Source organism: Lissotriton helveticus, chromosome 12, assembly GCF_964261635.1.
Source record: "Lissotriton helveticus chromosome 12, aLisHel1.1, whole genome shotgun sequence".
Taxonomy (NCBI): Eukaryota; Metazoa; Chordata; class Amphibia; order Caudata; family Salamandridae; genus Lissotriton; species Lissotriton helveticus.
Genome location: NC_136073.1, coordinates 836,286,439 through 836,313,709, shown reverse-complemented (window position 1 = coordinate 836,313,709; position 27,271 = coordinate 836,286,439). Strand labels below are relative to the sequence as shown.

The 27,271-nt window shown below is 43.1% G+C and overlaps 1 protein-coding gene across 1 annotated transcript in view; it reads left to right on the top strand.

The window, feature by feature from the left end:
- The window catches only part of ADAMTS10 (ADAM metallopeptidase with thrombospondin type 1 motif 10), a 283,135-nt gene that overhangs the window by 239,422 nt on the left and 16,442 nt on the right, over window positions 1–27,271 (top strand). Inside the window, exons 18-22 of the mRNA XM_078668321.1 lie at window positions 929–1,009; window positions 5,457–5,623; window positions 6,271–6,397; window positions 23,406–23,535; window positions 26,983–27,187. Of these exons, the coding sequence (XP_078524447.1) occupies window positions 929–1,009; window positions 5,457–5,623; window positions 6,271–6,397; window positions 23,406–23,535; window positions 26,983–27,187 (710 nt within the window). The remainder of the gene's footprint in view (window positions 1–928; window positions 1,010–5,456; window positions 5,624–6,270; window positions 6,398–23,405; window positions 23,536–26,982; window positions 27,188–27,271) is intronic.

Here is a 27,271-nt window from a genome sequence, read left to right as displayed (position 1 = left end):
ACCATAAGCAAATCACTCACGAACCTGTTCTCAATTAATGCTGACTTAAAGAACGCCAAGGAGATTTTGGACTTGTTAGCCTCATCCGAGATTTGAGCATGAGTCCGGAGTATGCAATTGAAAGCTACATCTAGCCATACCTGGTCCATGAAGAGGGACTCGCTCAGGAAGACAGAAGTGATGAATGGAAATGCTTGAACGATCTCAACCGCTGGCAAGTCGGCTTCACATCTGGAGTTGATTCTGGGGACATGACCTGAACATTCGGACTTCGAAACCGGTCCCAGGATGCTTGTTTCCGGTCCAGGGAAGACATGGCTTGGCAGTTTGGGCTGGACCGTTCCCATGAGGCACAGCGTCAAGACTGATTTGCATATAGCTGTGTCTGAACTGGTGTGGAGCCAAGAATGCTAAGTCTGCCGTTGAACTTGTCCATAATGGCACAGTGAGCAAAAAACAACTTAATGGGGATACTCCTTCGGGAGTTTATTCTAGCGCTTTATAAACCCGCAAATAAATAAATAAATAAATGGAATTCGGTCGGAGCAGTTACTGTTGGTTAATAATGATTGCAGCATTTCCATCCAGCACATTCTGTCTTTCCATAAGTACTCCTTTTAAATGCTGTATGACCAGAAAGTGCCTTGTTTAGGAAAGTTGAACAGCTCAACAACCCCAGGGTTTGGATGATGCATCTTTCAGTTGAAAGTTCAATGTGGTTTATATCTACTGCACAGTGACTATTTGGTGACTTTTGTGATACCTTGGTGCTCCACAGAACCGAATGTGGTGGGGTGGAACCTGCTCTTTCTGCTTTCTGGAGTGTCCTACAGAACAGAAATATTCAACAAGAATGAATAAAAGTTTAACATTAGAAGGATCCTGTTTTCACCCCTCTCTTAATTTGCTTCTAATTTTTGTATTCTAGGCCACGAGGAGGTTGTCTGGATTCCCAAGGGGTCTGTCCACATCGACATTCGAGAGCTCAACATGTCCCTCAACTACCTGGGTGAGTTACTTCACCCTTTTAGGGGTGACTGAAGGGGGAGGGAGGCTGAAGGAACCGCAGAACAGAGGTGTTTTTAGTTTAACGTTGAAACGAGTATTGTAAAATGTATGGCATTTGTGAAAACCTTTTCCAGTTGCCCTGTTGAATGGCCATTACTTTTGGGGATGGCAAACCTTCAGAATAACGTGTTAAACTGAAATGAACTGAATGGGCATTTAAAGTTATTCAAAGGTACAATTAAAGTTTCGTAAACCAACACTGAAAAATCAGAATGATATTTTTTCTTCAGTTGCAAATCTTCAGATTGGGTTTTAGTGCTGTCACAAATAATCTGTAGATAAAAAAATATATATATTTTATCCATTTTTTTTTTTTTTTTATTGTGTAGGCCAGGGCTCTGACTCTGGTGAATGTATAGTAAGAGGAGCTGAACAATATGGTCTTGCGCTTAAATCATATTATATCACCCCTTTGTGATCGTGAAAGATAATAGATAATATGACACCAGGACAGCATAAAATTGCACTATGTAAAACTTACACTTCCATGCCACATATTTTCATTTGAGGTACAGGGAGCCCGGACTAGATCTCGCGTCTCTGGTTTCGAAGGGAAAGAATATAGGCACTAGACAGGGGCATGGCGGTGCATTATGGAAGACTAATTGAAGTGGATAAATACTGCAGGGTATAAAGGGACCAGGAAGCCAATTACATGATCGCTGAGCACTTGTTCAATGGACCCCCGACTCGCAAAAGTAATTTAATGGCTCAGTGAATATTTACAACTTTAATCCATTTGAAGCTAATCCCTACACTCTCCACCAACTTCAGAGGTTGGGGATTAATTTAGATAATTATTGTAAGTAGTGCCCTTGTGGACAGGATCATAAACTTTATTAGAACAGTCTCTGACCTACTATCAGAAAGCCTTTCATTGGTTAGCACAGTCCTGGGCAGTGGCTGCAATGCCTTTTGCTTTGGATGTTTGTGATTAAAGCCCAAAAGGTGCTGTTTTCAAGAATTTTGATAGATGGCCAAAGAAAGATAATTTAACGTTTAGGTGCTCCCACTCCACTAGCAGCAAGACAACATTTAAGGTTGCTTGTTGCAATGTGGTGCCATCCTGTGTTTATATGTGATTATAGCCTTATGGCCTGCCAGATGGGGGCTATAACAGCCATGAAAGGCCTGTTCCAGCGTTAAAGGCCCGAGCCGAAAATGTGCTGTCAATCATGTGCCTGTAGTGGCATTACTGAGGCAATGGCATTATATGAATTGGATTTCTATTGGCTTTGTTGACTAATACATCTACTTCATGAATTTGTGTTTGACTCAGTAGCTACAGATTTGAATCCCAGTGGGTCCACTCAGCAATTCATCATTCTGAGGTCGATTAAAAGTAGTACAATTGAGAAACATTAAACATCTGAAATCTTTCAATAGTGCCACTTCCTTGGGATGAACGTATAGCAATCAAGATTTGCTATTTCACTGTTCAAATCTACTTTGTTTGCTGCACATTTCTTGCTCTCGACACTGTGGTTGTTCCCCATATAGGTGCACAGTTTCTACATATTTAATCCAAGGCGATGTGAGTGAAGTAGCACGGGAAAGTGGTTTGGGGGGCAGGTACAATTGTGTTAAAGAATATGGAGGACAAAAGTGTCCCTTCCCTCAAGGAAAACACCTTTCCCATTAAAAATAAAGAAATCACTCGAAGCTTGTATGTGAGACTCCCTTTTTAGGTACCTTATAATTATGTGCATACAAAGATTTTGTTCATGTATGTAATTGTATGCAAGGTACAATTGTGTAAAAAGACATTGGTAAGAGTTCAATTGCTCCCCATGGATAAAACCTTTCCCATAATCCCCATTCATTTGGGGTTGTTTAGTGCCCCCTATCGGTTTGGAAAGGGATCTTCGTCTGGAAATGATCTGAGATATAGCCATGAACATGGCAGTGTGGGAAGGGCTGGGAATGGGTTTTGTGAATACTCACAATTACTTTTTTTGGGAATTCCAAACTTTAAGGACATTTATGCTCCAGAAGGCCCGGTTCCTGCCAAATGCTTTATTTACACACAAAAATCACTATGTAAGTACAAGTGTATAACCACCTTGTGTGAATGTCAAAAGTTATTTAAACGTTTAAAGGGCTAATTGTTTATCTTTGTGAACTGACTACGTATTCGTTCATAGGTGTTCAAATTTGCAAAAACACACACAGTCTGAACACGATTGTGTTAATTGCCTCTGTGGTTTTTTTTTGCAACTGGTAAAAGGAGGTTATAAACTGTTGTGGATTTTTATTTGGGTCGCTGACAGTGCTTAATTTGCGATGGTGCTTGCAGGTGGTGAGCTCCAGCACGTATTTTTGGGAGTGAGACTTTTTTTTCATCTTCAGATTTTTCAAGCAGACTTTCATTCAAAAGGGAAGAACAGAAAGAAATTGCAACAGTGATAAAGGGAGAAAGCGGGGATGAAAAATAACCTGCAAGAGTGAGATGGACACAGGAAGTAATACGCAGTGGAAGGAGAAGGCATAAGGTGAAATGAAGACAAGGCAGCTGTGGTCTCCAGCAACTTCGGCATTGCAATAGCAGACTGCTAGATAGACTTTGGGCCTGATTTAGATCTTTGTGGATAGGTTACTCCGGATATCCCGTCCGCCGAAATATAAATCACATAGGATATAATAGAATTTATATTTCGGCGGGCAAGATATCCTTCGTCGTTGTGACAGAGTAACCCATCTGCCAAAACCTAAATCAGACCCTTTGTCTCCGGTGGCTTAATAAAAATAAGCCAATTCTCAGCACCATGGGGTTGAGGCTGTGTTTCTCCAGTGTGTTGGTCTGTCATTCTGATCAGGGTAAAAACCCTGGTCCCAGTGTTAATAAGTCGGGCTTTAACCGCACCAGGGCCCGCTAGTCAGGTCGGGCTCTGCGTGAAGTACAGGATTTTAGTTTACATTTTAAGAAGCTTCCTTATTTTCGTAGGCCATGCCTCTTAGAGAGGATTCATAGTTACTCTTCTCTGGCCACGCCCCTTGTAAAGACTTCCAACCTTTTTCATCCCACTTAAAGCCCTATTGATAATTATTTTGGAGAGGGTGTAAAAAAGCGCAAGGATGCTCCTCCGGGAGTGGCAGTCGGGCTTTAGAAATGCAATACTCAAACTCCAAAAGCTCCTTTAGAAAGGGTGGAGACCATCAAGCTTGTTTCAGGAATCTGAAGTATTGATGTGGAACCACCCATTTCCACAGTTCACACTGTTAGACCACAATAAGGGACCCTATCTCAAGCATGCTGTCGCACTGGTATTGTCTTTGATGCTTAAACCAGATGGCTTCTGGCTGATGCAGGAACTGCTTTGATGTAGTATTTGCACAGTTGTGTGCATTGTTAGCCCACTTGCTTTAGTAGCCAAAAAGACTGTTTTGCAAGCTCTCATTAGAAGATGTTCAGAGATCAACATTGCAACAAAAAACCACAGATTATCCCCTTCGAATTTCAAATATCTACTTGAAAATCAAGAAATACATAAATGCAAAAAACTGTTACGGCTGCTGCTGCCTAGACGCAACAGTGGGGCGGATGGGGCGAAGGGGCGGGTGGGGGTAAATCGGATGAAAAAAAAAATCACTTACCTACCTACCAGCTGGCCGGTCGCCACCGCCTCTCCTGTGTCCCGTCCTCTTCCTGGCTTCTTGTTAGAAATAGGAAGCACCAGGGCTCCCATGCTCCCCGCAGTCAATCACAACACTGCAATGCAGCGTTGTGATTGGTCTGAGCGTATTTACATGGTGCTCAGCCTGGGGCTGGAGGGGTGGGCATGTTCTCCATGTAGGCTGTAATGCAGACTGCATGGGGAACAGGGAAGTGGACATGACTGTTTTGGGTGGCCCGAGAGGGCGACAAAACAGTCATTGTGCACAGGAGTGTTCTATCACTCCTCCCCTGCTCTGACGCCCCTCCCCGTCCCCTTGTGCATGCAGCCGCAGCAGGAGGACAAATTAAAATGATAATATCATTATATTATTATCATTTTATTTTTTCCTTTCTTTTGCTGCTTCCTGGTAGTGGGGCAACGCTCTTCCGCCTTAGCTGAGGAGCCGCCACTGGAGAAAAAGCAAAGGAACTATTAGCAAAACAAAGATAAGACATACATCTTGATTTTTTTTTTGGGCAAGGAAGGCTGTGATCTTTGTGTATATATCTAATAAGCTTGTGTATGTGTTTGTGTGTATGTGTGTGTGTGTTTTGGATGTGTGTGTGAGAGGCATATGTGCATATGGGTGTGTCTGTGTGTGCAGCTGTGTTCTTGGTGTAACAAGCAGGCCCTTATGTCTCTGATGAAGATCCCTCAGTATGGTTTGTATGAGTTGAGTTGAACACGAGGCTGTCCACCTCAACTTAAATGACATATTTGTTGCCTTTTCAGCTCTGAAAGGCGAAAATGGGGAGGAGTATTTCATAAATGGCAAGCTCTCCATTGACCCCCCACGGCGGTTTGATGTGGCTGGGACTACCTTCCATTATCGTAGATCCCCGGATGAACCTGAAACCCTGGAGGCCCTTGGTCCAACAAATATGACTCTGGTCGTCATGGTAATGACCATACCCAAAAATATGTGTATTTTGCAATTATGATGTAGCATATGTATGTTTTTGCTATTTATACAGCACCCACCTAGATGGGCAGCAAAGGAGCACTATACATTAATGGGAGGATCAAAAAACACAATACAAGATTTTTTACATTTACTGGGAATTTACATCTTGAAATGGAGTGAAATTCAACATGCAACTGAGTGCAGTTTTTGCGATGCGCACAACAACTTGGCATGGACTAATTTAGGGCCTGATTGAGATCACAGTGGACGGATTACTCCGTCACAGCGGTGATGGATAACCCATCCGTCGAAATATAAATCCCATAAGATATAATCTGATTTATATTTCGGTGGACGGGCTATCTATCTCCTTTGTAACAGAGTAACACGTCCACCGAGATCTAAATCGGGGCCTAAATTTTCACTTTTAGGAGAAGCTCGCAAGGGCTATAGGTAATTATTTTCAGGCCTGTGTTGGGAAAATATAGATGACCCCATTAAAATTGATAGACACAGACACTGAACTTAGTGCCTAATACTCATGCTAAACAATGATAGTTCAAGGCTATGTGGCTAGTCCATACAGGATAATCAAATGTATTTAGATGTGCTGTGCTAACAATGTTTTCTTTTTCTACCAAGGTGCTCATGAGGGAAGAGCTGCAGGGAATACGATACAAGTTTAATGCACCTATCACTCGGAAAACTCTGAGTGGATACTCTTGGCACTACGGACCCTGGACAAAGTGTTCTGCGATATGCGCCGGGGGTAACTATACCTAACATCTGTTACTTGTGTGTGTGTGTTTGTATTTATATAGCGCCTTCTACCCTGAGGTCTCGTAGCGCTGTATTCATACTGCTGTGGAACCCTTCCTGGCTTTCCTGTGAAATGTCCACTCCTGGGCACCCCCAAGGTGAAGCCAAGCATCCAAGCGCTGCTGGGGCCGTTGTGGAGATTAAGCAAGCTATTGCCCAGAGTCACAGAGTGGGACCCATGAATAGACTAGGCACAGAGGCGAGAATGATCTGGTCTGGGGAAATTGTGTCCAAGAGCTGCCGAAGCGGGAATTGAACCCTGGTCCCAGGCCAGACTTCTGCATCAGGGTTTGCCGCTCTAACCATTGAGCCACGCTTCTCCACTACTTAGCATAGCGGTTCAGTGCTTAGGAGTTTGACAGATCTCAAAAGACTTGAGTCCTATGAAAATAGTATATCATGATTTATTTCAGTACCTCTCCCTCCCCGATTAAAGTTAAATCACAAAAAAGACTAATTTATACATTCCCTTTTACTTACAGAAATTTGGCAGCTGTAAGGGGTATAGCTATCTTGAAGATAACTTGATATCTTTAACAAAAAACTGAACTTATGTGAAGTGAGACTGATTACAACAGATGGGATGGGATGTGTGGGAAGTGAATGCTATAACTAGCATAATTTCCTCTTGGGGAGTGCAGCTACATTTTTACCAGGAATAACTGTGGGAAGGTGACAATATCTCTAAGTGTGAACCCTCACCTTTGTCAACCTCAGTGCGGGTGAAATTTCCCACCCAAGATCTTTTGATGCATGTGTGTGTATATTATGGAATGACATGTGCTACAAGATAATTCAGCTTAAACACACTTAGATTATTTAAATGTTTGTTTATCAAGAAGTGTCAATGGGCAGGCAATGCAGCTAATTAACTTTTCCCACAACTGAGCAGATTTCTATGATGGAATTACCTGTTCACAAAAAAAGAAAAACCCAAGATTTACCCCTATGCTTTCTCATCATGGTAGAGTGTAGAACGTGTAATGTCGGTGTAAGTCAGGAACTTTATTGGACAATTTAAGAAATATTTGTGGGTTTTTAATTGGTTTTTGTAAAATCAAGATATATCACCTAATTGTGGATCAATACTCCCTGGCCCGTCTGACTGTCTGGCTGACGTATTGTATTGGAATGACCAACCCATTATCAAGCACCATGTTTTTAGAGTTTAAGGTATCTGGCCGAGCTCATTAAAATCACTGGCTTTTTTGCATGAAAAGCTTGGAGGGCACCAGCGTATATTGTGACTTCATATTGAAGGGGTATTTGCAGTATATAGGGAGGGTTACTTCTGATTAGCATTGTAAGGTGGCTAATTATGCTGGAGAAAGCATTGTTAGCAAACTATTTGCAAATTGGGCTTGACAGATTGAATTTTGCTAATTGAGATAACGTCTGATGCTGAGGCCTTACATTGCCTGGGCCACAAGTCGACAACCGGTATCTCCTGTATTGTGCGGCACTGAGAAACCTATTTTGTTCTTTTGTGCCTGGTTTGTGATTCCACAAGGCATACAATTAGTAAAGTGGCCATATCGTTTCGATCAGAGCAAAGCTTTGGTGTTTGCAGCTACGCCCAGCTAAAGAAGTGGAATTGTGCTTGCTAAGATACCTTCTATATACTAGTAGTAGCAGAAGGCTGATTTACTTTTTGGTTAACTTAACTAGATGGAGGAAGTGGATTTAGAGTGGATTATGCCAAAATTCCATAGTTGTAATTTTTACATATATCAATTTATGTAAATGAAATAATGTAAAGTAATGGTTTCATGGATTCGTATCCACTTTGAATGTTATTTACCAATTATGTTTGAATCCTAGGTCAAACAATAGCTTGCTATACTGAAAAAAAGAAATCTTTCTCAACTGAAAATCACAAATTGTTACGTTACAAAGAAGAATTCTTCCCTACTGAACATGTGCTTTCATATGTGCAGCGATTTTGATTTTTGCTGTGCATTTCTGTATGCAAGTCCCAGTTATGTTCCTGTAACTCTCAAACAACTGTATAAGCAGTACAACATTTAGAATTTATCAATATACTTCGAGGTAACTTGTGGATAATATTACATTTTAACTAGGAAAAATATTTTTGTAGACATTGATAATTTTGGGAGGTTTGTTTGTATACTTCGACCACATCTGTGATTGAAAACAGTACATTTGAAGTTTATAGCCAAGGACTCTTGTTTTAAAACATTGTAATCATCCAAGAAGACACCTTTAATGATAATAGTGTAATGTCGACTCTTCTGCTTAATGTTCACGTCATGTTATGTGACATGATAGGAAGAGGCTTTTTTGGAAAGGTATAATACTTTGTTACTATGTAAGGAACTATCAATATCCAAGCCATCTGCCAATGTTTTGTTGACCGCATGAGTCTCAAACACTGGGAGAGATCTGTTAGGGAGGAAATGTTTGTACTCACTGGTACACATTGAGCTATTTTATTGAGATACACACCGTACGTTGTGTGTTACCCATAGACTTACATATTTCGTGCATTAACTGGTTATGCTATCTTGATGGTCTGGAAAAATGGAACTGTTGGCTTGCTTTGCCTCCTTCCATGTCATCAACAGGCTGGCTGATTTGGGTGGTTGCCGGTCGTGGTGGGATGGTAGTGGACATAAAGTCTAGTTTCAGCAAGCAGCCGTGTGAGAGTGTCTGAAAGAGCTTGGGTGAGGGGTCCTACCATAGTGTGGCATTAGGTGTTTGGGGCATCTCAGAAATCCCCTTTGCTATCGTGTATCAATGGTATTGTTGAGGGATATCTTGAGGATTCAGCAGACCGAGGGAACATAAGTAGGAGACCAATGGGAATTGTGGAAAAGTAAATTTTGCCATGTTCTGTGTCCCTACGAGTCCTCCATCATATGTTATCTGTGCATGATTAATATGCATATGTATTCCCTATGTTCGATTAATGACGCAATTACAGCTGTGTCCACCTCTAGTATGTCAGTTTCCAGTTCTCGTGAATACTACGAATATCAGGCCTATGTAAAGCTACGTTGCCACGTTTCTCAGTGTGCACGTTATTCCATTGTAAAGTCCCCGTTTCTAGGCCTCAAAAGGGCCTGGACACCAGATTCAGCGCCTGTCTCCTGAGCCTCGCTGAGGAGCGATACAGCCCCCACCTGTATCCTCGACCCTTCACTTACTTCCTGCCTTGCAGTGCCCGGTTCAGCCTGGCTCTGCCTACGAGTCTGCCAAGAGTATGTTATGATTCTAGTTATCAGTCCAGTCCTCCTTCTCTGCATTCCTAAGCTACTGAACCGCATCAATAGTTTCCGTCATTGTCTAGCCTTTACGTCTCCATGTTGGAGAAATACTGCATTTAATGGTCATTTAATATTCTTCATCACGCACTACATGTAGAATAATGCATGCACCATTCTTAGAGTCTGTTAGCCTTTACCCCGATAACTTTTGGATTCTATCAACATGTTCTCTAAACATCAGATACTAGATACTGCTTAGGTACATGTCGCCCTGACTCTCCAGACTTCAGTCTCTGCTCCTAGCACAGAGTTCGAAGCCCCCAGCTTCTCCTAGTAACACGTCATTGCCAGTTTGCGCGCACCATTAGGTCAGAGGTCCCGGCTCCTTAGGTAGCCCCCTCCATGTTTCCGCCCCATTCATGACATATTCTGTTACGTTTGCATCACATGTCTATGTATACGCCTCTGTTACACCTACTTTCACCCTTATCTTTCGCGACTGCTATTGACCACACCCACTGCTCCGCCTATCGTATGTATTGTAATGCAACTGTTTTAGTATATATGATCGTGCACTGTTATTAAGTGTTACGCCGATCCCGATTCTGCCCCCGGCAGCGCTGCCATCCTGTTCCCGTGCAGGTCGTCCTGTTCCTGTCCTTTATGCTGTAATAAACCTGCAAAACTCCTACTACCTCGAATCTTGACTCTTATTTATTGAGCTATCTGTTATTCATTTATACATTCAAAAATAGAGGTATTATTTATTTATTTACCACATAATGGCGCCCGAACAGGGACTTGCCCTTTCCCCACGCGTCGGTGAAGCCACGCCGACCCCCTGACCCTCTGCAGTCGTGACGGAACTCTTCTGCGCACCGGCAGATATTTCTGCTTCAAGTATCCCTCAGGCCCACGGAGGAGACGGAGGAGGCGGTCCAGCATCCAGACGAGACGGTGGAGGAACGCGGCGAGTCCCGACCAGAGCCCAAGCCGAGAGTCCAAGGTCCGAGGTATCCGGAGGCCCACCCGTAACAGAAGTCCGAAGTTCGTCCGTCCGGCGTCGAAGCAGTCCAGTCCAGTCCGAGGCCTTCCGTTCTTGCTGCCCGGTGAGTACCGTTGCTGGGGTAGTATCTAGACAGGGTCGATCTAATTGACTCTAGTCCGTGGGTTGGTGGTACACAGACCCACAAACGAAGTGTCCACTTCGGTGGATGCGGGTCCTGACGTGTCTCTGTATGAGACCGGTAAGTTTCGTACTGTTTCAGCAGTGCATCTAGTTCCTGTTCTAGTCAGTTCTGTTCCCGAGAAAATTCATGTATTCTGTTTCCCGTATTCCAGGTAGTATTCTGTTCGAACTGTTATTCTGAATGTTATTCATGTATTTTAATGTCGTGGTATGAGTGTGAAGTAATTATCGTGTTTATTGTGTATTGTGTTGTGTCCAGGTTATAGTTCAGTCATGCCGCTCTTTTCAAAACTGCGTCAGTTAAAAACCAGAAAAGGTCTGCTAGAAGCAGCAGTTCCTGTCCCGCCTAGGGACAGTCCAGGTCATTTTATGTATCAAAAGCATGGCATAAGTGCCATACTATATCTAGATTTATGGGTAGAGTATACCAAACAGTTAGAAGAAAAGTATAGATGGCCCGTATCGGGTACATGGGATGCCGAGTGCATCATGAGAGTAGAAGAAGCATTATGGAAAAAGAAAGCCAGACAGTCACAGAAAGATGCCATTGAGTTATGGCGCAAAGAATCTCATAAAAGAACCGAAAAAGAAATCAGAAAGTCAGAATTAAGTAGAGAATCCTTAGAACGAGCCCAAGAAAGGGAATTAATCGAGATAGGTGAACGAGTCAAAACCGAACAGTCAGACAGACAGAGGCATGCCCTTATTAAGGGTATGTATCCTCTTCTTGCCGAGGGCTTGCCAAAAGCGACCCCGGAGGCATCCAGAAATTTCCCGCCACCATTAGTTCCGACCAAGCTACGTCACAAACCGACCGCAGCTGATATTTTCATCTCGTCCTATTTGGACGACACAGTCCCAGAATATGCAAATCCCGCTCCGCCAGTCCCTGTAAATCAGGCACTTCCCGCTCCTCCAGACACCGGAGTACCTGTTACGGTACCCCCGGTCCAGCCCGCCATACAAGTCCAGCCTACATTTCCATTTCCCACTCTGCCAGGACGAAGAGCATCAGTAGACGACTCTAGTTTAGGGGCCGCAGGGGGAGGTCCTCCTCAAACCCCGCCGCCACACAAGCGTTTAACGTTAGCCGAATTACATGCACAAGCGTCACAGCGTACGCCCAGGTATCAGTCTGTTGCAGAAATAAGAAAAGCCCTTACCGAATGTGGCTATGATCCAGTCCCAGGCGAGGATAGTATGGTTTTATATTCATTACGTGTGAGAAAGGTGACCGAGTATCTAGTCACCCTACCAGATATGAAAGAGGATCTAGACAGAATATATCGTTTCATCCGTACAGGGAATGATCCAGAAAGTATTAGTGACGTCATGTGCCAAAGAAAAGTTGAAGTCCAGCTCATGATATTAAAGTTTCTGATTAATTGTCTAATAAGGGAACAAGATTATCTGACCAAAGATCGAGCCGAAATGAAAGTCCTGACAAGGTGGAGTGATAATATAGCCGAGGGTAAGCATAAGACCATCAGTAGTATAGAGAGTATGTACAAGAAGATCCGTAAAGAAATAATAAGGGTACACGAACAACGTAAAGAAGCACAAGTAAGCGAGAAAGAAAATGACTCTTCTACAGAAGAGGTAGAGGACGAGAATCCCGACAGAATAGCGTATGTAGGAAAATCTAGATTTCCAGATCGCCATTTGCGCCTAGAACACAAGTCAATTTTTCATCATCCAGCACCAGAACAAGGTTCTCTGGAACAAGTATTTCAAGTTACCGATCATATTCTGAAATCACGAATCGGTTACAGTGAGTTAAGTACCATGCATGAACAAGAACTAGTCCGATCAGCAGTCCGATGGATTACTGATTCTACCACTTTTCCAGACGAAATAGTGGCACAAATGTTTCTGAAATTGCCCCCAGCCGAGCAACGACTGGCGGGTATGTATATGATCCAGCACCTCATTACACTGTATGAGGGTCAACATTCTGATCCAGGTCCGTTACACGATGTCCTGAACGAGTTACTCCAGTACAAATGGAAAGGTTTAGGTACCGATTTAATTAGTGTCATTCTAGAACAGCGCCACAAATACAGAACGTTTCTGAACCCGCATTTTGTTCATGTCTCACCCCCAGAAAGTAAACCCTTTTACATAGACAGACAGAATCCGTTACGAGAAGTACATCCAGTTAAGACAGACGGTGGTGAAATGCAACGAGTGTTTGTTTACACCCCTATCACAAAGATGGAACTCTTAGAGATGAAAAAGTTAATTCCCTGTCATGATAAAGATCCAGCAGGGTTCCACCGAGAATTAAAAGACATGCTCCGTATGGGAGAATACACGTATCCAGATATCATTAAAATGTTAAAAGTCCTGTTGCCCGCAGGGGTATATGAGAAACTCAAGGAAAAAGAATGGGAGGTGGGAGAGAAAAAGATCGATTGGGCAGTTCTAGAAGCCGAAGACAAGGCACGAGTACCAGGTACCGGTCTGGGAGATAAATGTAAAGAATTACCTGAATTATTAATACAAGTTTTGCCTAGGTTATTGACAACTAGAAAAGAAGACTGGGATGCAATCTCAGCATGTAAACAGAAACAAGACGAAGATATTAGTGATTATTATTCCAGATTTGAGAAATGTTTTACCATAAACAGTGGCCTCAAGACAAGTAGCGAGTCATACCCTCATCTTTTTGTTACTAAACTAGTCGAGAATTCAAGTCCACAAGTTAAGAATCGAGTTTTGAAAGTCGAAAGTACCTGGCAAGCTAATACCCCGTCCCAAATGCTCCAGATGCTTCAATATCACCAGAATAGAATCAGAGAAGAGCAAGATCACGAGAGAAAACGTATGAAAGACACGAAAATGAAAGTACTAGTTGCACAATCTGTTCCTCAAGACAGTCAGAAGAGGGGTCCGAATCAAGCCAGTCATCCTGCAGCTCCCGTTAAAGGGAACTGCAATTATTGTAAACAGCCAGGTCATTTTATAAACGAGTGTGCAGTTCTGAAACACAACATAGCTACCGGTAAGACTAAAGAAAGACCACGTCCGCCGAGACAAGAACAAGTTACACAGACTCCTCAGTCACAGAATGCACCACAGACAGTTACAGCACCGCAGCCTATCGCTGCAACACAGCATGTTACACAGCAGATGTACCAGTATGCACAGTCTGAGTATCCAGAGTATCAGCCATATTCATGAAACAGCCTAGAGAGGGAGGTAGGCTTGCCTCTCATCGAGATACCTGTAGATCAAGAAGGTCCCTATGTTCATAGTCAAGTACTAGGGAAAGATAGAAAGTTTTTGATTGATACAGGGGCAAGTAGGACCACTATAAGTCACGCCGAAGTTCCAGGGGCTCCGCTCTCAGGCTCAAGAAATGTTTCCCTTGGATTTTCAGGAAAACCTATTGTAAATGAAATATCAAAGCCAGTTACTCTAGAAGTAGGTCCATTGTCCCGCACTACTGATCTGTTACTTACTAAGTCATGTCCAGAAAATCTATTAGGCATTAAAACACTGAAAGAATTAGGTGCAGTTATATGCTGTTCCCCAGAGGGAATACGATTGTTCCTACGTGACTTCAAGGGTCACTATGTATTACGAGATTTTGATCCCCGATTGTCTAATGTTCCGCAGCATCTATGGGCGCAAGGTCCAACTGATGTTGGCTTTATGCAAATCACACCCCATCGTGTGACTCTCAAGCCAGGTGTAGTCCTGCCACGAATCAGGCAGTACAGATTGCCACCTGAGGCTGTAGCAGCCTTATCCAAAATTATTGACGAGCTCATGGCTCAAGGAGTAGTTGTAGAAACTGACTCCAATGTATGCAATTCTCCGATCATTCCTGTTATGAAACGTACTGATCCAAATGCACCTCCAGTATATCGTTTAGTGATTGATCTCCGAGAACTTAACAAATGTATTATTCCCCAGTATCCGGTTGTCCCAGATATCTCTTCCCTATTGACAGCCATTGATTCCGAAGCCTCATTTTTTTCAGTCATAGACCTCAAGAACGCATTTTTCAGTGTCCCCATTCATCCAGACAGCCAGTTTCTTTTCGGATTTTGTTTAAATGGAAGGAGCTATATGTTCACACGCGCTCCTCAAGGTTTCACAGAAAGTCCTAGTATTTACAGTCAAGCACTCAAGAGACAACTAGACAACATTCACATGCCAACTGACACTGCCCTGCTCCAGTATGTCGATGATCTCCTGATCACAGCCCGTTCTGAACGTGCTTGCGAGCGAGCATCACTTACAGTCTTGTATTTCCTAGCCGAGATGGGACACAAGGTGTCCCCTTCGAAGCTTCAATTCTGTGTCCAGCAAGTGGTCTACTTGGGACACTTACTGTCCAAGAGGGGTAGGCAGTTGACACCAGACCGTATCCAGTTAATAGCGAGTCTTCCTCAGCCCAGGACCCAGAAGGAGGTACGTGCTTTTATCGGCCTTACTTCTTATTGCAGACAATGGATTCCTCAGTATGCATTTCTGGCCAAGCCACTGATACAGTTAACGACACAGGAGGCAGCCGTATCGACTGTCCTCCCTTGGACATCTGAACATACACTCAGTTTCAATGAGTTAAAGAAAGCCCTATGTCAAGCTCCAGTTCTAGCAACACCAAACTACAGTAAGCCTTTTACACTTTTCGTCACAGAACGCGAAGGTACAGCATTATCTGTTCTCACACAAGATCAAGCAGGACAATACAAGCCCTGTGCTTATTTTTCGAGCACATTAGATCCTGTAGCCCAGGCTCTGCCTGCGTGCCTCAAGTCAGTTGCAGCCACAGCACTAGCTATCAGACAAAGTGATTCCATAGTATTAGGACATTCCTTGACAGTACAAGTCCCACACTCCGTGGAAGTTCTTTTAAACCGAACACAAACTCAGCACTTGACAATTGCACGTTTAACAGGTTATGAATTGACACTGTTCCAGCCACACATAGAAATCAGACGCTGCAATGTTTTAAATCCTGCTACATTGTTACCATCAGTTACTTCGAATTCTGCCACACACGACTGTGTGGAAGTAGTCAACATCATGACAAAGCCAAGACAAGATCTGACAGATATTCCATTACCAGATCCAGACCTGACACTTTATGTGGATGGTTCATGTATGAGAACAAGTACAGGAGAACTAGTCGCCGCGTATGCAGTGACTACCGACACCGACGTTATAGAGACACACCGTATTGATACCCTGTCTGCTCAAGCAGCAGAGCTAGTTGCTCTGACACGAGCCTGCATTCACGCCAAGAACCTGAAAGTTAATGTTTACACAGATTCACGTTACGCATTTGGAGTTGTACACGACTTTGGAGTGCTCTGGCAAGAGAGAGGTTTCATGACTTCTCATGGAACCAAGATTCAGCATGGTCTCCTTATTCAGGCTCTGTTAGATGCCATACACTTACCGACATCCATTGCTATCATGAAGTGCAAAGCACATACGAAAGTTACTGACATTATTTCCCAGGGTAATGATCTAGCAGATCGCACAGCCAAGCTTACAGCACAGACACCAGACATTCCAGTTAATAAGACACCGACATACACTCCAGATCCGACTACATGTATGACAGTTAAGGACCCTACTCAAGATGTCATAGATATCCAGTTACATGCTACTCCCGATGAAATCAAGAAATGGTCCGAACAAGGAGGGGTACAGACAGATCAAGGATGGTTAACGAAGGGTAGAGCCACATGGTTTCTCCCCGACTCTATGGTTCAAGTCATTATTAATACCGCACATAGTCCAGCACATTTAGGAGAAAAAGCTATGTTAGGCAGTATCCAGAACATTTGGTTCAACAAGCATTTACGAGCTGCAGCCAAGCAGAAAGTCCGTACCTGTATGATATGTTGCCAGTTTAATCCAGGTAAAAGTGTCCCGGTGGAACAAGGTGGATTCCAGCCCCCTGACCACCCTTTTGAAGTCCTCCAGATGGATTACATTCAGATGGAGCGATGTCGAGGTTTCAAGTATGTCCTTGTAGTTGTATGCGCTTTGTCCAGGTGGACGGAGGCATATCCAGTTCCAGATTACACAGCCGCGACCACTGCCAAGCAGTTGGTTCGTGAGTTCTTCCCCCGCTACGGACTCCCTAGAGTCGTATATTCTGACAACGGCCAGCCATTCTCATCTGAACTCATGAAGCATGTTTCCCTTTTGTTAGGGTACCAGTGGAAGTTCCATTGTGTACGCCATCCTGAAGCAGCCGGTCTCGTAGAAAGACATAATCAGACCCTGAAAATCCGAATTGCAAAAGTTTGTCAAGAGAAAGGTGTGGACTGGCTCATAGCTCTGCCGGTCGCCCTGTTCTATATGCGCATGGTCGCACATTCCAGATCAGGTCTGTCCCCGTATGAGGTCGTTTTCGGCCGCCCCCCTAACATGTGGGGTACTCCTAGACCCCGAAGTATTACCGATGTTTCAAGTAATATGCTGACAGATTACCTAGCTTCCTTGATGTCTGCCCTCAACTCTTGTCGTTCACAGGTTGCCGCCGCATTTCCAGACAATACCGAGGTGGCACCGCATGAAATCGTTCCCGGATCCATGGTCCTAGTGCGAAATTTCGATCGCTCAAGTCCACTGGAGCCTCGCTGGAAGGAGCCCCGACAGGTCCTCCTGGCCACCCGTACAGCCGTGAAGTTGGAGGGACGCAAAGGCTGGGTGCATCTTTCGCATATCAAAAGGTTTCATGGATTGAAACCAGTTTCAAAGAACATTTCCCAGGATTCAAAGGACTGCCAAAGTACTATTCTTAAGGACTGTCCCGCAAAAGACAATGATACTGCACCCTCCCTGTTAGAGAAAACTCCGCAACAGGAGTATAAACTCAAGTTAAGGTCTAGTAAAATAAGTCAGCCAGTTTGATTGTCTAAGTCCTCCCCTAGGTGAAACGGTTAGACCGGTTTCTGACATGTATAAAATAGACCCCCATAGTGAGAGAGTTAGTCAAAACTCAATCCGATGTATCGTTTTTCTAAGTTTCATATTATTTCTCAGTGTTATGATTTCCTGCACCAGTTATGCGTTTTATCTGTATTTTCCAGTTTCTCATGTAAATAAGTCCTCTAATGCTACAGTAGAGCACACGTTTAGTGATCTGCCTCCTCATGAACTCTCTTACCGCCTCGCTATGCGTAACAATTCTTTCATCCGCATGTTACATTATTCACACCAGACCAGCAATGCCACTAATTGTTGGGTGTGTGGTCGACTCCCCCCTTTTCAGACACCGAAGGGAGTTCTGCCACTCTTTCCTTATCCATTTTCACATAATGGTTCGTGTGGAGCATGGTCCACGTTAACGTCATCCTCAACAGATATGTCTTTTCTTAACAGTACATGTTTTCCAGACAAGCAAGGTCTTCCCCACAGAACAGGGTTAGATCTAGAAAACGAAGTTTACAATTTAGGTAATTATTCTTCGAATTTTATGGTCCTGAATGTTCAGTCTGATTCCACTCCAGACTTACCTGCTATTTCAGTACTACCAGTCAAAGGCGAATTATGTGTTAGAAATAATGGTTCCGTACATGTAGGCCATAGTGATTGTACTACTATTGTCAAATATAGTGACAGTGGGAAATCTATTTTCAAAGCTTCACGTCATTCTTATTTTATTTGTGGTCAGACCGCATATGTTCGTCTGCCCCTCAATTGGGAGGGAACCTGTTACATTGCCTTCCTACTGCCACCAGTTTTCCTAGCCCCATCTGATTATCATAGAAACACACATCTAGTACACATTAGACATAGAAGGGAGATCGAGTCCCCAATTGTCGATTATACTGAAACTGCTCTAGAACAGTATACAGATTTCAATAGAGGTTTCTTCTTCTTTATAGGACCTATCCAGAATAGTAAGCTAATCCGTAGGTTAACCAGAACCCCTGAAGCAGTAGTCAATGAGACTGCCTCTGCTCTAGGTAACTTAACCGAAGAGCAATCTGCTATGAGATTTGTCGTTTTACAGAATCGTCTCGTCCTTGACGTCATATTGGCCGATAGGGGCGGGGCCTGTAGAGTCATCGGATCTAGTTGCTGCATTTTCATTCCAAATAACGCACCGTCTGTTTATTCAGCTATAACCAGACTCCATAAAATTGCCCATCTGTTACACCAAGATCCAGGCACCTGGACATGGTCCGGTTGGTTCTGGAATATAATTTCCGCTTGGGGATGGAAAGTCTTGTCCTTTCTAGGTATTGCAGTAGCGATCATATTCAGCTGCTGCCTCTGTATACAATGTGGCCCTGCGATTTGCGGCATTTGTGCTACCTCTTGTATTCCTAGTCCCAAGCCCCGTTCTAAATCCCGTTCCAAGAAAATTCGAGACGAACAATTGATGCTGTATGAAATGATAGATGGTATCATGAATATTGATGTTTCCTGAAGGAAACGTAGTGACAAGGAGGGAATGTGGAAAAGTAAATTTTGCCATGTTCTGTGTCCCTACGAGTCCTCCATCATATGTTATCTGTGCATGATTAATATGCATATGTATTCCCTATGTTCGATTAATGACGCAATTACAGCTGTGTCCACCTCTAGTATGTCAGTTTCCAGTTCTCGTGAATACTACGAATATCAGGCCTATGTAAAGCTACGTTGCCACGTTTCTCAGTGTGCACGTTATTCCATTGTAAAGTCCCCGTTTCTAGGCCTCAAAAGGGCCTGGACACCAGATTCAGCGCCTGTCTCCTGAGCCTCGCTGAGGAGCGATACAGCCCCCACCTGTATCCTCGACCCTTCACTTACTTCCTGCCTTGCAGTGCCCGGTTCAGCCTGGCTCTGCCTACGAGTCTGCCAAGAGTATGTTATGATTCTAGTTATCAGTCCAGTCCTCCTTCTCTGCATTCCTAAGCTACTGAACCGCATCAATAGTTTCCGTCATTGTCTAGCCTTTACGTCTCCATGTTGGAGAAATACTGCATTTAATGGTCATTTAATATTCTTCATCACGCACTACATGTAGAATAATGCATGCACCATTCTTAGAGTCTGTTAGCCTTTACCCCGATAACTTTTGGATTCTATCAACATGTTCTCTAAACATCAGATACTAGATACTGCTTAGGTACATGTCGCCCTGACTCTCCAGACTTCAGTCTCTGCTCCTAGCACAGAGTTCGAAGCCCCCAGCTTCTCCTAGTAACACGTCATTGCCAGTTTGCGCGCACCATTAGGTCAGAGGTCCCGGCTCCTTAGGTAGCCCCCTCCATGTTTCCGCCCCATTCATGACATATTCTGTTACGTTTGCATCACATGTCTATGTATACGCCTCTGTTACACCTACTTTCACCCTTATCTTTCGCGACTGCTATTGACCACACCCACTGCTCCGCCTATCGTATGTATTGTAATGCAACTGTTTTAGTATATATGATCGTGCACTGTTATTAAGTGTTACGCCGATCCCGATTCTGCCCCCGGCAGCGCTGCCATCCTGTTCCCGTGCAGGTCGTCCTGTTCCTGTCCTTTATGCTGTAATAAACCTGCAAAACTCCTACTACCTCGAATCTTGACTCTTATTTATTGAGCTATCTGTTATTCATTTATACATTCAAAAATAGAGGTATTATTTATTTATTTACCACAGAATCCCCAACATTACCCCTATACCTGGAGAGTTATGTGTACTGAATTGAGGATAATCCTCATGGATTACCATTGACTGGTGGCTCCTTCCCTAGCTCTCAGCCTTGCGGGATAAGCCTCCCCCGTTAGACTCTAAATATGGGCTCCCTGATCCCTGTAGTGGTAATTGTAACTGGCTGAGATATCCAGAGAGGACTGTCCTAGTTGGGATACTCTGAGGCTTCAGGGCTCTGTAGATTCAACTCACATATGCAGTCATTCACCCCGAAGTATATGACAAAATTGTGACTTACTTTGTCTCGGCACTCCCTAGGTACATTCATACCACAGTCTACAAAAAAGCAAATTTCCCTCAATGCAGCAGTGTAATAAGTGCCAGTAAATAAATGGAGGTTGCATTAGCTGGCAATATTGAGACAGGCAAGTCGACCCATTATAATGTCAGCACAGTCAAAAGATTTTACCCTTGCTTTTCTGATGTCTGAGAACTAGAAAATGCAATTTCACGTGTTGGAATTCCTTTGAAAATTCTTATATGTCACACTCCTGAGTGAGGTCTCCTTTGCAACACTTTTCAAAAATGCTAGTTTTCCCTAATTACAATTTTTGATTTACAAATAGCAAACATGGAAGTAAGTATACCCAAATAGGTCAGAAGTCAGTTTAGCTGCTTTCTCTCTACCTCATTCTCTAAGCCTTCCAAATCTTCTGAGTATTTTAAATACATCCCGCAATTCATTTATGATAGGATGACATATAAAGTTTAAGTCCTTCATTAGGCAACAATCAAAACACAATGCGCTGATGTGAACAGTGCTAAACCATTTTTACATTTTATGGCACACTTCATTTGTTGTCACTCAACAAATATTACACAAACAGTAGACACAGGGACACGGCCTTCACTTTCACCCTTTCAATCTGAATCATTAAAAAGTGTTTTGAAACCTACACTGGACCAAATGTAAGGGATACCTGCAATTCTACTGGTTTTGCTGTAGTGAATGAGCACCATCAAAATTAGAACCCTTAGCCCTAAATATTAAAATGATTAAAGTATATGGAAACTGTGGAAATGTTCTTAACTATCTCCTGCCGGTAGGTGTTTCTGAAATAAGCCATATACAATATTTAAGCTTTTTGGTTATTTTGGTTTTACAATCATATGTGTTGGCCCCGGAGGCCATCCCACCTTAGGAAGACCCCAGAGCCATTTTGGGATCTCTTCTCAACGGGATACCCGTCACCTCTTCTAGTGCTTGAAGCACTCTATTCCAATAGCTGGTGATGACTGAGCAGTCCCAGATTGTATGAAACCAGGTGCCTCATGATCCATTGTACCCAAGACCTCTTACACCTCTGGGCTCGCAGCCCTCCCTATATTCCAAAGCCTGTCTGGCGTATTATAGACCCGGTGGCAATATTCAAATTGGATGTGCCGCATTCTAGCTGGGATCACCAATAGTCTAACCACCTTTTTTGCCTCAACCCAGTACTCTTCATTTAATTCTCCGACATCAGGGTCCACATTTCATACGGTGCAACACCGAATAGAGGCAGGACCAGACGACCGAGTCAAAGGTTTTCTCAAAATCGAGTTGAGTTATATACATGGATTCGGAGTCTTCAAGTACTCACGCCAATTCTGCAGCCGTCGTATACAGTGCCTGGTCACCCTGGCTAGCATGAAACTGTTCGGGTCTCTGGATGTGAGAGAAGGTATCACACGTTTGTCAGTCAAGTGGCCAACACCTTATCCTCTATATTAATCAAGGAAATCGGCCTATCGGAGGTGCATTTGTAGGCGTTTTGTTCGGTTTGGGAAGAACAACTAGGGTAGCTCCGTTAATATCTGTCGAGAGTGACCCCATAGCTCCACTAATATCCATCGAGAGTGACCCTGTATAGAGGGCCTCCCAATCCAATCAAGCATCAATGAGGCCGTTGCTCACTACACCACTAGATTCAAGCTAGCCTGGCTGATGAAGGATGATGCCCTGAAACCGGTCCCAGGATGCTTGTTTCCGGTCCAGGGAAGACCTGGCTTGGCAGTTCGGGCTGGACTGTTCCCACAAGGAACAGGGTCAAGACTGATTTGCATATGGCTGGGCCCAAACTGGGGTGGTGTGGTGAGCAAAAGAATGATGGATTTAACCCAGATCCTTGTGACTAGGGGTTAATGTTTGCATTGCCCAGCATTCCGTCCATCAATTGTTTCTTTTGAATATGTCGCACCAGCATATTGCCTAAAGAATTCCATGGGGTAGCCATTAGGACTGGATGACTACCCGTTGGCATACCCTGCAGGACCTATTGCAGCGGTATCCTGATTTTTAAAAATAAAAAAGAATTGTGAATCAGACGCAGGAAAACTCACAACATGAGAACATTCTAACTATTAGCCAATTAACAAAACCCCAGGTGAGTGCTAATAAAAACTTTAATTTTAGCAATTTTCCCTACTTTTTTTCTCGTGGAAAACTGTAACCCACACTTTTTAGAATAATGTTTTGCATGGAATCTCGCACTCTACCTGCAGATAAGTGAAGATAACTGTGTAGAAGGTATTGTAAATCTTTGTGTATGCCTACAAACTTATAAAATACTAGATGTTTACGAAATTTGTGTTAACCACTCCAATGACTTTCTTTCCCCTGTAAAGACTGGGGATTTGGACGTGATTTACTGAAGGCAATAACAGGTTGAAAACGTTTAAGGGATCTTGCTCTAGATTTTTACCTGCTTCTGTAGGCATCAAATGAAAGTCACATAGTCAAGAAGAAACACTAGCTTTGTGCTTAAAAAAGCTTGTTTTAGCTTAAACTGTTGGAAAGTAGCAATGAATTCTTGTCTTTTTGCCATTTCTGCCTCCGTTGAAAACAATTGCATTAACGAAATGTGCCTCTTTTTCATTTGGCTTCCTCTAGGCCTTCAGGAGCAGCCTGTGGTGTGCAAGAAACTAGCAGATGGTTCTATTGTCCTTAACCATTACTGCAACGCAGACACAAAGTTATCGGACAAGCAGCGGTCATGTAATACAGAGCCCTGCCCTCCAGAGTACGTATAGAGCAGAACACTTAAATCAGGCTAGACCAGTGCTTAATTTAAGACTGTGGTTTCCAGTGCTCAGCACCAGCACTTAATTGTCAGCACCAGGGCCTGTGACAGTCTTCCACAAGGTGGCACTGTCTGGCTAATTTAGAGATGACCACAACAACAGTTAATTATTAACTCAATATGCATTGTAAATGAATTTTACTTGCCACCCAAGCTATTCTTATAGCTTTGGGGGCCTGAAATAGTCTGAATTGTTACGCTTGTAGGAGTGTGAATGTTAGTACTTGTGTTGTTACTATCATTGGCGGCACTGAAAGGGGCAATGTGTAGTGCAAGCTGCAGTGGCTTCCTCACGAGAGCCCTGGCACTTATTTCTTTGCAACTTAAGCACTGGGCTAGACATTTCATTTTTTCATCCAAAAGGGTAAGTGGCAAACCCAGAAGAAGGAATGGTTAGTTGAACATATAACTTAAATTAAGGAAATCCTGTACCTAATGGGTTAAAAAGTGTACCATGACTTTAACATATCAGTCAGCAGTGCTATCACCGTTTTTGCAGAGTAAATATTTGTAGATCGTATGCAAACCAGAATATTCCGGGCAGTGGTTCAACATTTTTGTAATGTAATGCCAAATACCTCTGTAGTAATGCATATTTTCCATAGCTAAAAGTACGTACTTGCAATCTAATCATTCTGTAAACTCGTTGTCTTTCCATTTTCTAATTGTTTTCCTTCTTGTTATCCCAGTGGAACAAAAGTCATTTTAGGTAATTGTATCAAAATCCCTTTATCTTAGATATGTAAAAGGGCCAAAAGGTGTCAAACCCCAAACAGGCATCCTCTATCACAATAACAATCTGGAATGTCTACTGCTGAAACAAATGAGACTTTTTTCCTCCACACAGGATGGCCACTTTAACCCCTTCCATGCGGCCGCGATTCCCCTGCTGTGCTGTACACAAACGAACAGGGCGGGGCCGTGACGAACCCCAGCCGTCACCAGCACACGAGCACCGTAGTGCATGACGGCTGGGGTTCGTCATCAGCATGGAAGGGGTTAAAATCCAGTGAATTCTATGTTTTTTAATGAGGACTTCCATTGTAAGGTATTTTCAAATACAGTCCACTAGTTGGACCAGCTTCTCAGCACAGTCAATACATTCGAGGATAGTCAAGATCCCTCTAGCTAATACAACTGGGGGGGGGGGGGGGGGGGGGGCAGGGCTAAACTTATAGAACATCCTAAAAGAGAGATATGTGTGCATGTGCTTATTCAGGCTAGTTGGCTTAATTCACAATGAGTTAATCAGTCCTCTTCTTAAATGGAATTAATCTCTTTTAGAGTCCAGGGATCATGTGTTTTCAGTATAAAAATGAACTGTAACACCATCAATGCTTATTTTTTGGCCTTCCATAGATCCGAGTGAACTGGTGTTACCTCATCAGAGATGCAGTATTACAACATCACATGACAGAAAAAGTAACATTATTCACAAAGTTTATTCTCCCTTGTGCAGTTCTCCATTTGTACTGGCGGTGGGCACTGCCATTTATCTTGGGGGACCAGGGCTTACCTTCCATCATCAGACTTTGACCCAGAGCAAGTGAGAGTAAGGGAAAAAGAAGAAGGCAGACAAAGATGATAAAACAGGAACAAAGGGAGAAAGCATGTAGAAAAGCAGTCTGTAAGAGTGAAATAGGAAACCGGGTAAGGTGAGTAAAGATTTTAGGTGGAATCATGACGAGGCTCCCTCAGTATTCCCAACCATAACTTTCGCCAGCACTGGGGCGGACCCTGAGAAAAAAAAGGCCACTTATAAAAAAATAAAATAGATAAGAACTGCCTTTGCACAAAAGCCAAAATCTTGCAGTGATATTATTACTACTATATGGTTTTACCTTTAGATATTGTCCTGGGCTCTTGATGAACAACAGGACAATGACCTGAAAGATTGAGCGTAGACCTGCAAGTGTCCAGGTCGTTGCCCTGCTCATGAAGCTTCCAGTAAATGCTGGAGCAATGTTAGAATTGCTTGCACCTATGCAAACTCATTAACCTATAACGTTTTTAATACTGCATGGACAACTGCCTCTTATTGTGGTCTGTCATGCCGATTAACCTGCAGCTATTTTCTATGTCCATGTTGTACCTATCTAACTGATCAGGCCTTCTAGCTTTCAATGAGAACCAGCATTGTTTTCATAATTGGCACTCAGTGCTATAACTTAGACTGCAGATAGCTCAGCGAGAATTCAACAAAAAATCGCATATATGATGCACAAGGCCATACATCACAATATTCCAAGTTATCTAGCTCGGAAACTGGTGCTTTCTTGTGGTAACAGATCCTCCAGGTGCACCAGTAATCTTCTACTGAAACCACAATGATTTGCCAAGAAGAAAACATACAACTGGACCTTCTCAGGGATGGCTCTCAGGATTTGGAATTCTCTGCCCCCAAAAACCAGACAGAATCCTTCTACTGCATCTTTCAAAAAAGAAGTGAAATCTATTCTCTTGGCTAAATTTACATGATCTATGTATATAACTTGTAATAGGATTGCCAGTTTGTATTGGATGCTAATTTGTTTTAGACACACCTATATTTTTCTATGCTTGTTATTGTACCTTACAGCTGCCCTGCAAAGCGCTCTGATACCTGCAAGGGTCTTGTTTGCGCTATACAAAACCTTCAAAATAAAATTAAATAAAAAATATGTATCATAGATTCAAAGTCTTTTCGCACCATTCTCATGAGAAGAATATGCACCTTCTTACTCCCACTCTTTAAGCTTCTGTTTCTGCCATGTGAAACTTCCTTCTGTGGCTTTCGCGAAGAAAATGTATAAATGTAAGGCAATTGGGAGAGGAGCTAGCATTATATGCTAAATCACTTTGGAGAGGTGACGCAGTGTCTCCCTGTGTTACCATATGACTATTTTGTTTATTTTCGCATGCTAAGCATTATCTAGACTTCACGTAGGCTTGGATCTACTATTTTCGACAACCATTCCATTTAGTAGCAACCTATTTTTGGTGGGAATTACCTAATAACATTACTACTGTGTGTTATTTCTGCATCCTCAGTTCCACAACAAAAGGATGCTGGAAACCCTTTTAGAGATTCTGGAAGGTGATCTTTATTACCAGCCAACCCAGAGTGCTATTCTTAGCTGGGTTACAAGAAACTTTTATCCTCTCCCCCGCATAAGAACTAACAGATCTTTTTACACCTCCTCTATTACTGGTGTTCTTGACAACCTCTCACATGCCATATTGATGCCTTAAGCAACCTCTTACGAAAAATTCATACCAAAACTTGAGGTTTTCTTATATTTAAAATTAGTGCAATGCTCACATATGTTCTCTGTTTAAGCAAACATTTTGTAGCACAAATGCTTCCAAAAGCTAACTATTACCTCTACCCTTCCGACTGTTCTGTAGGTGGTCTATAGGGAACTGGTCAGAGTGCAGCCGTAGCTGCAGCAATGGGGTCCAGACGCGTACCGTGTTCTGCCAGCGCAAGATCTCCACCACCGAGGTGGCAGTTTTGGATGATATCGCCTGCGTCAAGCCGCGGCCAAAAATGGTGGAGACCTGCAACAACCAGACGTGCCCGCCTGAGTGGGCTGCTTTGGATTGGTCAGAGGTAAGTCAGCATTTTTCTCATGGCAGCATGTAGGAAGATGGATGAATGGTACCTGGGGAAAAGTTTAGTCCTTCAATCAGAGCA